The 12,583-nt window shown below is 54.4% G+C and overlaps 2 protein-coding genes and 1 pseudogene across 7 annotated transcripts in view; 2 read left to right on the top strand and 1 right to left on the bottom strand.

The window, feature by feature from the left end:
* The window catches only part of Shank1 (SH3 and multiple ankyrin repeat domains 1), a 49,472-nt gene extending 46,802 nt beyond the window's left edge, over window positions 1-2,670 (bottom strand). For 3 of the 6 annotated variants that reach the window (XM_063274933.1, XM_039091745.2, XM_017589760.3), the window contains exon 1: window positions 2,230-2,669. The gene's annotated coding sequence lies outside the window, so the exon portion shown is untranslated. Of the gene's footprint in view, window positions 1-2,229 lie in introns of all 6 variants that reach the window. The other 3 variants (XM_017589761.3, XM_008759416.4, NM_031751.4) reach the window with 2 other exon arrangements.
* A 3,245-nt stretch (window positions 2,671-5,915) lies between these two features.
* On the top strand, window positions 5,916-9,057 carry Clec11a (C-type lectin domain containing 11A). Its single transcript, NM_001012459.1, is given in 4 exon segments — window positions 5,916-6,180; window positions 6,325-6,526; window positions 6,762-6,953; window positions 7,790-9,057. Coding segments are annotated over 4 exon segments (987 nt in total). The 5' UTR covers window positions 5,916-6,033; the 3' UTR covers window positions 8,236-9,057.
* Window positions 9,058-10,921: 1,864 nt separating this feature from the next.
* On the top strand, window positions 10,922-12,352 carry Rpf1-ps1 (ribosome production factor 1, pseudogene 1; annotated as a pseudogene).
* Window positions 12,353-12,583: the final 231 nt, after the last annotated feature.

Raw genomic sequence — 12,583 nt, 5'->3', positions numbered from 1 at the left:
TGGCACCTTTCTCCTCCCTGTCCTTGGCCCTGCTTGCAGCCCCCATCCCCCTGCGCTCCACTTTGTGGCTGACCCAGTGTGTCCTAGAAATCACAGAATCACCGCGGGAGCTAGTGGCCCACTTTGTCAAGCTACAAAAAAAAAAAAAAAAAAAAAATGAAGCTAAAATTAGCTAAGGACAGACAGGTGGACCAATCCACCCCGGCATCCTGCCCTCCTGGCCAGAGCCTGGCCCCTTCACCCCAGGGAGGTGGAGACTGACTTTAATAGTAAAGATGAGATGGAGGTGTAAGTTTTGAGCCTGGGGCAGCAGGAGGTGCCCGAGAGCTGGTGATTTCACTGAAGTGTGGCTGACCACATGTTTAGAGGGCTGCTGTGGGGAATGAGCTGTCCCTGTAGGGGATGGAGGGACACGAGTGGGGGTGGATGAACAGAAAAGAGAAGTTCCCCTGAGCTGTGCCCAAGGGAACGATGAGAGGTTACTGGGGCGTGTGAAGAGGATGTGTGGGTGGATTGGGAGGCTGGCCCTGGCTCTGGCTGGAAGGTCCAGGTGACAAGCTGTGGTGGCCTGGGTGGGTGTGGGCAGTTGCAGGTGACCTGTGGGTGTTTCAGGAATGGCACAGCAGGGTGGGTGGGCTGGCACTGCTTGGTACTGGCGGCTTCACCGAGGAGAACTTGGATTGGGTGGGGTGTCTGGGGAGGAGGCTAAGAAGTGAGCTGCAACAATATGGGGTACCAGGAGATGTGGAGGGTCGTCCCTCTCAAAGTGGCCTACTGAGGGGTGGCACCTTTCCAAATGTGGTCCTCTTCTCTCTTGTTTGCCACCCCCCACTCCCCACTCTAGAACCGGAAAGCAGAATGTCTGGTCTGGTCCCTCCCACCCCACACCAGGCCCGGCTCCTGCACCGTTGCCATGGAGATGGGAAGCAGTGGAGGGTACTGCTGACTTTGGGGGAGTGGGGATGGGCTGGGGAGGGAGGGTTGGGGAAGGAAAGACGAAATGTTTAAGGAAGAGAGTTCCAAGAACTGTAGGCGAGCAGGCGTCTAAACGCGGGCTGAGGAACCCTCCCCCTCGCGGGGACCGAGCTCTGAAGCACCCCATCCCAGGTACCCTGCCTTGTTGCTCAACCCGCTGGGCTTGGGAGGAGACCCGGGCCTCCTGCTCTGTCTGCGGACCGCCCTACACAACCTCCCGCCTGGCAGTGTGACCTCAGCCACTCCCCCTCGGCTGACCCTGGCTGACATCCCTTCTGCAGCTACAGCTCTGCAGGGATGGGGTGGCAGGTGGGATAAAAGGTCAGCAAAGGCCGGGTCCCCCATAGCGCGGGCTCCACTGCCCCAACACCCAGGACAACTCGGGGCCCCTCCCCCTCCGGCCTCGAGGGAGGGAGCGGGCACACTCCGCCGGGGCGGCATGAATCAAAAGCTCGGCGGCTAAGAATAGCTGGCACGCAGCTGGTACCGAGACGGGCTGAGGAATCGGCGAGGGGGGGTGGCGAAGGGGAGAGAGGGGGTGCCCTGAGAGGCTGCGGGGGGACAGGGGACGGCTGGCGTGGCCAGGAGCCGGGCACCGGGAGAATGAATGGAGGTGGAGGAAGGCGGGAGCAGGGAGGTTGGTGAAAGAATAGCCCTGGGTCGGGAGAGGGAGCTGGGACTGGGGGCGGGAGCAGAGGGGGCGCGCCGGCCTGCGGAGAAGGAACCCGAGGCGCGATGGGCACGCGAGGCGCGGGTGGGAAGGAACTATAGACGCCTGGAAGGGGCGCCAGGTCCAGTCGTCGTGGGAGACTCTGGCCCAGACCCTGGGTTAGAGTGGTTGGGGACAAGGGTGACCTAGGGGAGGGGCCCAGGTGTGCTGGGGTGGGCGAGGCGGGGGAGTGGCCGAGCCCGGCTGGAAGGCGGGGACCATGACCCAGTCGTGGCCCCGGAGAGCCTCGGAGACCAGTACGGCTTAGGGGGCGCAGCACGTGGGGGATGGGGCACACCCTCCTAGCAAGGATACGATCTGGGACGGGGCACTCGGGACCGGGTCGCAACCCAATTTGATGTTACCCGTAGGGGCCACGTTACCTTCCACACCCTCACCCCCCAGACACACACCCTAAATGTACACCCAGGCCGGAGCCGGCGCCAGGCCAAGGACATCCGGGGCGCCTCCGCCCTCTCCCGCAACCCCAGTTCTTGCAATTGCACCCTACCCCAGAACCTCCCAGTAGTGCCCCATGCCCTTACCTGCCTGGCGGGGCTGCTGAGTCCCGGTCGGCGGCGCCCGCGGCCCCTCCCCCCTCCCCCCACCCCCCACCCCCCCCGAATACGGGGGACCCTCAGGCCATGCCCCACCGCCCCGGAGGGCGAGCGGGCCCGGGAGGGGGCGGGCGAGGGCCGGGGGGAGGGCGGGGGGGCCGCGGACCTCACCCCCCCCGCGGGCCGGGCCCGGCCATCCGCAGCGCGCCCCCCTTTCTGCCGCGCCCGTGAGCCCCTCCTTGCCCGCCCCGGGGCTGGGGTCCGGCCGGGCTACGGGCGCCGCGGCTCCCTCCTGCTCTGCCTCCTCCTCCTCCTCTGCCAGGGGCCGCCGCGCCGCCGCCTGCTCCTGCTCGGCGCCTCCACTGCCACCCGGCTCGCTCTCTCGCACTCGCTGTCTCTCCCTCACCCGGTCTCTCTCTCTCTCTCTCTCTCTCTCTCTCTCTCTCTCTCTCTCTCTTGCTCTCCTCTCTCTCCCTCCCTCCCCTCCCTCCGCCCTCTCCCCTCCCTCCGGGAGCCCGCAGAGAGATATCGCCCCTCCCTGAGCCCCCAAACCTCGCCCATTCTCCCCCCCAAACGCGGCTCCACCCCCTCCCCTCGCCCTCCTCCACCCTTCATCTCCACTGCCCCATCCCCAAACCCAGACTCCACCCCTGCTTACCCCCATGTACCCAAACGAGATCCTGCTCGTCCTAGGGGAGCCCCTCCTCCAAATTGCTCCCCACCCTTTCTACACATGGTGGGGTGCTATTTGTATTTGTAGTGTCTGTATATTCCCAGAATCGACAGATTCTGGTCCTGTACCCCCAAATATGTGTACCTTCACCCCTCCACATACACATACCCTGCCCCCCCACACACACATGCACACAACTTTTCATATAAGCCCACATACATGGAAGTACCTAAGCACATACTCCTTCTTCCAAGCAGGTCCTGCAAACCAAGCATACCCACAGTGCCTGCCCAGTATACCTGACCAGAGGCACACACCCGGCTTCATGCACAATGTCACACCCCTGTGGCACGGCACACTGACAGCACCCTGCAAGATTTACCTACGGCACACTCCAATTGCAGGCTTAGATCTGCCCACCAGAAGCACGGGTAGACAGACGTGTGTGGTGTCCCAGCCAGCTCACCCACTCCACTGTCCATCATAGGTGTGTATGCCTGTTTGACTGTTGTACACCCTGCCCACAGCACCCCCTCCCCCAGTTATCCTTGAGTATATGCTAGGTGCCAGGATCGGGGACTTCTTTGCTGTCAGAGCACACAGAAAGGCTAAGTAATTTGGCCCAGTTCACCCAGTTATAAAGAGGTTGTATCAAGGGTGAAGAACGCAGAGGGTGTCTCCATCTTCTCCCCAGTCCTGCTACGGTCTCTCAAAGAGCATACCTGAAGATGTATGCCCTTATGTATCCTGTATCGCCTCCAATTTCACATACATGGGCATGCAAAGCTAACTGTCTGCAGGTAGTTAGCCCTCTCCTACCCTGTACATTCATAGAGGAAGGCAGATTCATTCAGTTCCTTTCAGTCCTCTTCAACCATGGCTTCCACTTTGTCCAGCAGCGTCCCTAGGGCCACCAGGGAATACCAGCTCCTACAGAGGGTAGTTCTAGGTAGTTTCTGGGTTTGTTTCCAGCTGCGGGCTCTCTGGGATAATCTGAAGTTGGTACCCAGCTCAGAGAGGCCCTCATCTTGAGGCACCCACCCAGGTGCTGAGCAGCTGTGCCCATGGAGAACAGCTGCTGGTGTTGGTACAAGCAGTGAGTGGCCATAAAGCATTCTACAGTTTACAAGGCCTTTCTGCATTGTATGGAGATCTCCAGCTTCTGATGAGAGACCTCTGTGCTACAGATGAGCATCTGGGAGGCTCCAAGGGAGTCAGTTGGCTGCCCAAGGTCACTCTGCCCTCTGTGTACTAGACTTCCTTGAAAACTGGTGTGTTCCTTTACAAGGCCCCTCATGGGGCTCTCGGCAGCTGAGGGCAGATGTGAGGTACCTGCTTGGGGCCAGAGGCCTTGGCTACATGATGCCACACCCGTGACCTCCATAAGGCTGCCATGTCTTCTCTCTGAGCTTCTTTGCTTTGTCCTTGCAGAGCCTGGGTCCCCAGATCTCTGGTACATGAATTGGCAGGACCTGCCAGGCTAAAGCTAGAACAGCTCTGCAGGACTCATGAGCCTGGCATGGCATGGGTATGGCCTGGCGTTGGGACCTTCCCCTGCCTTCAGCACCTGGCAGACACCGTGAGAACTCCGGGGCAACCTAAACACAAAGGTCTGATTTTAAGGCCTTTTACCAAGTTATTTTAACATTGGTCTTATTCATCAGCTTAACTGAGCACCTACTGGGTGCTAGGAAGCCCTGCTTTGATTTGGGGATTCAGAAACAGCCCCAAATCCATGCCTTGGCTTGTAAGAGACAGAGGTAAATAAACAAGACCATACTGGTTGAATCATACCTAGAAGAAAAGGGGGCATTTTGAGAAAGCATCTCATGGTGGCCAGAGCTGAGGTTTCAGCAATGAGAAAGAGCTGAGGGAAGAGTCTTCAGAGGGAGGAACAGGCTAGGAAGGACACAGCAAAGATGAAGGGTGAGGGGAGATGGGGTGAGATTGCAGAAAAATGGTTTTCTCTCAGGCCCCAGCAGGCTGTACTGAGGACCGAGGCCGGGGTTTGGCTTCTCTCCTGCTTCTGATGGGAAGGTGAGGAGGCAGGGGCGTGGGGAGTAATGTGATCTGATTTATGGTTTGGAAGGATTGCTCTGGCTGCGGCAGGCAAGCAGCCCAGATTGGAGGGGCTTTGTAGAAGGAGGGAGAGCAAGGGGAGGCCACTGCAGTGGTCCAGGCTGGGATGAGGCAGCTTGCAGAGGGTTCTCTGCTCACAGCCCAGTGCTTGGTTAGTACACATCCTGGAGATACCTGCTCTGACTGTCAACCCCTTCTCCTCCCTTGATGGGGGAGCCACTGGGCCCACTCCCATCCTCTCCCACCCTCTCCCACCCCAGCATCAGCCTGCTCAGGGCCTGGCCTGCAGGAGAATCTTGGAGTTACACCTTTCAAGCTGCACACATGCATACTGTTCACACATATCCCCACACGCAGGCACACACAAGGGCTGCTAAGGCTAGGATAGGCCATCTGGGTGGGGGTTGGGAGAGCCCCCCCCAGAGTCTGAGAATGGTAGAAAAATTCCCTTCATTAGGCTGTGTGGTCACTGGTGACCACAGGATAATGACAACCTTTGCATACTCTGCAGTGTGCCCCCTCCTCGGGAATGGCCACGACAGAGAGAAGTGAACAGTCAAAAGCCAGGCATCCTGTCATAGGCTGCTTTTGTTCTGAGAAGGTTCCTGGACCAAGGCCGAGGGCCACCTGTACCAAGGATGCCCTGGAGAACTTTCTTCATCTTCCCTTTATCCATCTGAGTGCTTGTACTTGCAAAAGGGAGGAAAGAAGGCAGAAGCAGAGGTCTGGAAAGTGGCAAGGGGTGGGTGTGGGGAGACCCAAGGCGGGATCCGGCTTTGGAACGTTGGAGGTTTCCGGCCACAGAGGCAGAGCCTCCTGGAAGCCAAGAGGGGCGGGGAGATACACGAAGAGAAGCTGAGGAGACCAAAAATTGAGACAGAGCAGATCAGGACGGGAGGCAGAAGAGAAAGCCTGGCAGAGAGAAGGTTCAAGGGGCTAGTGATCTGCCCACCAGACTGGGACACTTGCTAGTTCTATACCCCAACCCTACCCCAGGCTTTCTGATCTCTACTAGTCTGGGCGCTGGGAAGTCCAGCTGGATGCAGGCAGCCTGGCTCTTGGGGGCCCTACTGGTCCCTCACCTTTTGAGTTTTGGCCATGGAGCCCGAGGTCATGGGAAGGAATGGGAAGGAGTCTGGGGAGGTGCCCTGGAGGAGGAGCGAGATCGGGAGTCACTGATGTTGAAGGTGAGTGTTGGAGGGGCACTGTGGGCTCAGGATGAAGTGTTCAGATGGGCAAAGAAAAGTAATGGGGCTTAGATGGGACAGTGGGTTCAGAAAAGAGCCGAGAGGGTAGGTGGGAAGGAGGCTGACATGCATTCTCTGCCCCAGAATCTCCAGGAGGCCCTAGGGCTGCCCACTGGGGTGGGAAATAAGGATAATCTTGCTGAAAACTCTGAAGGCAAAGAGGTCTGGGAGGCCACGGAGACTCAAGGGGAAGAAGAGGAAGAGGAAACCACCACAACACCTTCTTCTAGCCCCACTCCTTTCCCCAGCCCTTCTCCTACATCAGAGGACACAGTCACTTACATCCGTGAGTATCCAGAAGCCAGGGTGGCTTCTCTGTCAATCACTGACCCAACTAGAGGCCAGACACATCAGGGGGCCCCAAGGTCTCAAGACCTCAAACGACTGAACCTCATCGACATGGTTCACACATCCCACAGATCGCCTCATCCATCCCACTCTTGGGAGTCTGAGGGCCATGCCCTCCCATATCCCTAGAGCCCTTGATTGTGCCTCCAGTTGCGAATTCTGTCTTTTAACAGTGGGCCGCTTGGCCAGCCTCGATGCAGGCCTACACCAATTGCACATCCGTCTGCATGTTTTGGACACCCGTGTGGTTGAGCTGACCCAGGGGCTGCGGCGGCTGCGGGATGCCGCGAGTGACACCCGCGACTCAGTGCAAGCTCTGAAGGAGGTACAGGTCCGTTCTGAGCAGGAGCACGGCCGCTTGGAGGGTGAGTCTCAGTGGCACCAAGAGGGTCTAAGTGGGAGAAAGGGAACCAGGGTGGTCTGAAGACCTGGGGACCACAGGTATCAAGATACCAGAGGGTCCACACACAATTGGGTTGTGTTGGCATATCTAGAGCTAGATTGTGAGGTGGATGAGACATTCCTTGCTCCAACCTGTGCCACACCCTGAAAGCCCCACCCACAGTCTGGCACCGCCTACGCCCTGGTCACGCCCCCCGAAGGCCCTTGCTCCACCTCATTTAGACACTACTGCTCTAACAAGGCTCCCCGTGGCCCCACCCTTTTCAACCCACAAAAAGCATTGGCTCTGCCCCTAACAGCCTGGCCAGGCCTTACTGGTCACTTAAGTTCTAATCCCTCCTACTATCCACGCCCTCTCTGTCCTCAGCGCTTTGGCTCCTCCTGATGGTTTTCGACCCCAGGAGAGCTGGTCTCCTTTTAACCACGCCTCCAAGTACTTCTGTCTTCGCTTCACTGGTCACAGAGGTTCCAACTTTGCCTCCGCCCTTTTTCAGCCCCCAATGCTATAACAACGCCCCCTGCAGTCCTGACTCGGCTTCATTGGTCTCCCGGCCTCAGCACTTTGGCTCCGCCCCCAGTAAGCCTGCCTCCACCTCATTGGTCATCCTTCAAATAACTCCTTCACCTGGCCCCGCCCTCTATCTTTGGCAAGGCTCGACTACTCAGGCTCCTCCCTCTACCTACCGGCCCCGCCCTCTCCCGCCTACTTGGTTCCACCTCATTGATCACCTAAAGGCCTAGCTTTGGCCTCGCCCCCTCCTACCCGCAACGTTCTGACTCCGCCTCACTCTACACACAGGCTGCCTGAAGGGCCTGCGCCTAGGCCACAAATGCTTCCTGCTCTCGCGAGACTTCGAGACACAGGCGGCGGCGCAAGCGCGGTGTAAGGCGCGAGGTGGGAGTTTAGCGCAGCCTGCGGACCGCCAGCAAATGGATGCTCTAAGCCGGTACTTACGAGCTGCTCTTGCCCCCTACAACTGGCCAGTGTGGCTGGGAGTGCACGACCGGCGCTCGGAGGGGCTCTACCTTTTCGAGAACGGCCAGCGCGTGTCATTCTTCGCCTGGCACCGCGCACTCAGCCCGGAGTCCGGCGCCCAGCCTAGTGCGGCATCCCATCCACTTAGCCCGGATCAGCCCAATGGCGGCATCCTGGAGAACTGCGTGGCCCAGGCCTCAGACGACGGCTCCTGGTGGGACCATGACTGTGAGCGGCGCCTCTACTTCGTCTGCGAGTTCCCTTTCTAGAGAGCAGGTCTCTGCCGCGGAGCTCTAGCGCACATTCTGCACCGTACACCGCGCACCCTACTGTTAGGGGTCTGGGGTCGCTCAGAGATTAAGCAAGACCATGGATACATTTTAATAAGAAGAGGCTTTTAATTTTAGATACTGGCACCCAGACTGATTGGGGCCAAGGTCTACACCTGAGATCGCTTCCAAGATGCAAGCCCTAGCTATTATCAGCCCAGAGCTTATAAAGGCAAATCCCACAAGATTGCATGTAGCCTGATGACATGGAGGCAGGGGCTTAAATTTTAACATATATGTCTTGTAGTTGTCCTAGTCATCCTTTGAGCAGAGGAAGCAAGATTGATTACAAAAGCAGAGATAGCAGTTAGTCGTACAACTAAATTTGCTAGAACAGCAAATTTTACAAGACCAATCAATTTCAAAATAGTCTTCAATATCTGGGAGAAAGGGGAAGTGGACTGCTAGTGTACAGCCTGCACAAGCTAGGAGCTTTCGTCTTAGAGCCATATTTGCTTTGGTCTCTCAAGCGTAGTGAGTCTAAACTTCTAAATGTAATGTTGAATACCTACGGTGTACATTCTGCACCCTGTACCCTACACTGCGCCCTACATCCCACTCTGTACACCTTTCATTCTACAACCTACATAGTGCAACCTGCACCTTGAACCCTCCTTGGGCCAGAAGTGCCACCAATCCTGGCTGGTCCCCCACCCCCACCCTGAGAGATAGCCTGTACAACTTCTCCATGTCCCCCCACCTGTCTTTGAAACTTCAAGGTCCCAACTAGGCCCGGTGCCAATAAATCCTTTTAAAATATAATTTGAGGGGCCGTGGGGTCAATTGACCTTTATCTTGCCTGGGGGAGGGGGGGAGTTAGGAAGTACCAGAACCTGACTTTGGGTAATTGTGTTTTTAAAATACAGAATGTCAGAGAGCACATGTGCATAGGAACATGCGGTTGTGCACACTTGTGCACAGATGCCTGGCGTATTCATGCACCTATATAGGTGCCAACATCCCTAGCCTGCTTCCTCAGGGGGCCTTTAGGACCTGAGCCCTGTCATCATTTCAGACATGGGCCTTGGCCCTGAGCAGAGGCCAAGGAAGCATGAAGGTGCGTTCTAGGTCTTGTTTTCTCAGACCTGTTTTCCCGTTGGGGGAGGCAGGAGGGGGCCGCAGTAATACTCCATCAAGCCCATTCCAGAGAGGAGAGACACCCACCACACTCAGAACCTCCCAAGTATGTGAGGACTTTCCTTATGGGAACCCTGAGGTTCCCTCAGTTATTTCCTGCCTGAGAAGACAAGTCAGTCTTCCATCTCTGAGCCCAGGTCTCCTAGTCTGATAGCTGGGGCAGCCTCTCCCATTTTGCATGTCTCTTTGGTGCAGCCTTGTAACCTGAACATCAGAAATGTGGAAGTGGCTGAACATGTACCACCAACCATCCCTGCCCAGACCTTACCACTTCATGCTTTATCTTCTGATAGGATTACTCCTAACCCTGGGCCAGCCTGACTCTCAGCACTGCATGTAGGTGACAGTGTTGTGTGACTTTTTATGGGCTGATGTGATTAGAGGTCTGTTCACACCAGATAGGGCACCAAAGACAGTCTGAAGAAATGATCACACCCAAATCTAGCTGCATCCCTGGAAGACCCTCATCCCATGTCCCCATGTTACAATCTGCAGGCTGCTTTAGCTCTAGTGAAGCGGCTCCCTTCTCTTTGTAATTGTTTACTGATGGATGACCTGGGGGTAGGGGTTGTGAATTTGTAACTTTGAACTTTCTGCTTTCTTATGACCCTCCCTCCTTCCTCCAGGGAGGAATTAAAAAAAAATGATGTGTTTGCCTGCATGTGTGTGTATTCAACATGTGTGTGTCTAGTGCCCAAGGAGGTCAGGGGAGGGCAGATACCATAGAACTTGAGTTACAGATAACTGTGAATCACCATGCAGACGCTGGGGATCATTCTGCGTCCTCTGTAAGAGCAATGAGTGATCTTCAGTACTGAGCTGACTCTCCACCCCCCCATGAAGCAATATTATAGTCAGAAGGAAATAGTCACACAGCAGAGAGGGTTCTCTTGTGTGAGGATTAGCTTCGCAACATGGGTAGTAGTTGTATCATTGCCAGAATAAGACACCACATAGAAACTCCTTGAGGGAGGAGGGGTTTTGGTTCACTATGGTAGGGAAGGCATGGTGGTGGGAGCAGCCTAAACCAGGCAAACCTCGATAACAAGGTGCTGGCTTTCATACCTGGGAAGCTTGGTGAATAGCTTAGACCAGAAGTGGCATTGTGTGGTCCTCCTCAAAAGCCAGCTCTGGTGACCCACCTCCACCAAGCATGCCTCCTTTCTTGAAAATTCGAGAACCCTCAGAAAAGACACACCACCGAGGGCCTGAATGTTCATACACATGAGCCTGCAGGGTATGGGGGCATAATTCATGGCCACATTCTAAGGAGCCTAAAGAAGACATCATCATGAGCCTGGGAATGGGTATGTGATCCTGACTGTCCTTGTGTTTTCTGCTGGTGTCCCTCTCCCAGCCATGGCCCCTTAAATGTCACCTTTGGAAACACTGTTGAATGGAGGATCTATGCCAGTTATCTCCAGAAGAGACTCATTCTCAGTCCTAGGGCTCCAGAAAAGTACAAAATAACAGGAGTCAGTTGGGCCTGGTGGTACACACCCTTAATTTCAGAACAGCAGAGGCAGAGACAGGAGCATCTCAGTGATTTCAAGGCCAGCCTGGTCTACAAATGGAGTTCCAGGGCTACACAGAGACCCGGTCTCAACAAACAAACAAACAAAAAATAAATAAATAAATTAATTAAAAATGTATTTTAAAAGCTGTTTTCTTAAGCGGTTTCTATGAGTGGCAACACTTTTCAGGACTCAGGTCATTAGTTCTGATGGCATAGTCCCATGTGATCAACTTGACATACTTTAGAGTCCCCTGGGAAGAGCATCTTAATGAGGGGGCTGCAGAGATAGCTTAATGGTTAAGAGCACTCGTTGCTCTTGCAGAGGATCAAAGTTCAATTCCAAGCATCTGCCTGGTGGCTCACAGCCATCTGCAACACCAGCTCTAGGGAATCCAATAGGCACGTGTGCAGTGCACATATCTGCAGACAAAATATTCCTATACATAAAATAAAGTGAATAGAAACAACATGGCAAATGCCAGGGAGAAGAGGTGGTGGCAGCAGCTACAAGTGAGGCTTGAAGGAGAAAACCACTGCTGAAGAGCCTCAAGGGGCCACGTTCTCAAGTAATGCGGCTGCAGACGGCAGGCTGCCTTCCTTCTGGGCTTCACGATAACCGCGGAGACACTTGATGTTCACGTGGTGGGAACAGCAGAAGAAAAAGTTGACAGCTAAGAAAAAACTTTTAAAAAGGGAGACAGAGGAGCTCTTGGTGATAAGGCTCCACGAAAGCCTGTCCCCAAGACCACTGGCAAATCTACGAAGAAACCAGTAGACTCTAATGGCAAAGAGGTGGCTTATGATGAATTTGTTTCTTCAACAGACCTCTCCTAAGATTCTCATCGCAAGGTCAGATAGACCTCATGGGAGAACAGTCCGACTCTGTGAGCAGTTCTCGACACTTACAACCACTCTGAAAAAATCAACCCACACTCCATTGTAAGAGATTTCACAAACCTGATTGCTATTAATGGAGATCATAAAACCCCAAATAAACTTATTTTGAGTCACTTGCTGAATGGTCCAACTACTCATTTAAAATAAGTAGTATTTGTCTTCGTAAAGAAACTAAGGAATGAGGCCAAGACAAGTCTGAATAACTTTACAGCGCAGCGAGGTCATTCCATAGATAGATGTGTGGTTGCTTCTCTCTTTCCCTGTAATCCTCACTTTATTGGAAGGCAGGTTGCCACATTCCACAGTCAGTGGGATTACATCATGAGGTTTCACAGACACATATTCAAGAGTGAAAAGAAAGTGGGAATTCAGGGATCGGGACTAGGTTTAACCTTAAAATTATGATCTCTTCAGAAGAGAGCCTTTGATTCTAAAAATGGAGAGTGTGAATGGGTCCATAAACCATGGGAAATGAACACAAGCCAAAGAAAATTCCATTTATAAAGTACTGGGGGAGAAGTATTGAATTTTGCTGGACAGGCCTGTTTTGAAAAACTTGGTAATTTAACAGAACACCCTTTTCAAAATGTAATTAATTAATTTTATAAATCTTATAGTTGAATAAATGACCCAAGTGCTATGAGTTTCCGCTCCATGTAGTAAATAAAAATAAACATAATTTGGTTAAGGGGTCTAAAAGGCTGAAAATTTGCTGCCATTTTGGATTAGTTGTAGATA

Source organism: Rattus norvegicus, chromosome 1 (assembly GCF_036323735.1).
Source record: "Rattus norvegicus strain BN/NHsdMcwi chromosome 1, GRCr8, whole genome shotgun sequence".
Taxonomy (NCBI): Eukaryota; Metazoa; Chordata; class Mammalia; order Rodentia; family Muridae; genus Rattus; species Rattus norvegicus.
Note: the sequence above shows the minus strand (reverse complement) of the source record. Positions and strands in the feature narration are given on the sequence as shown.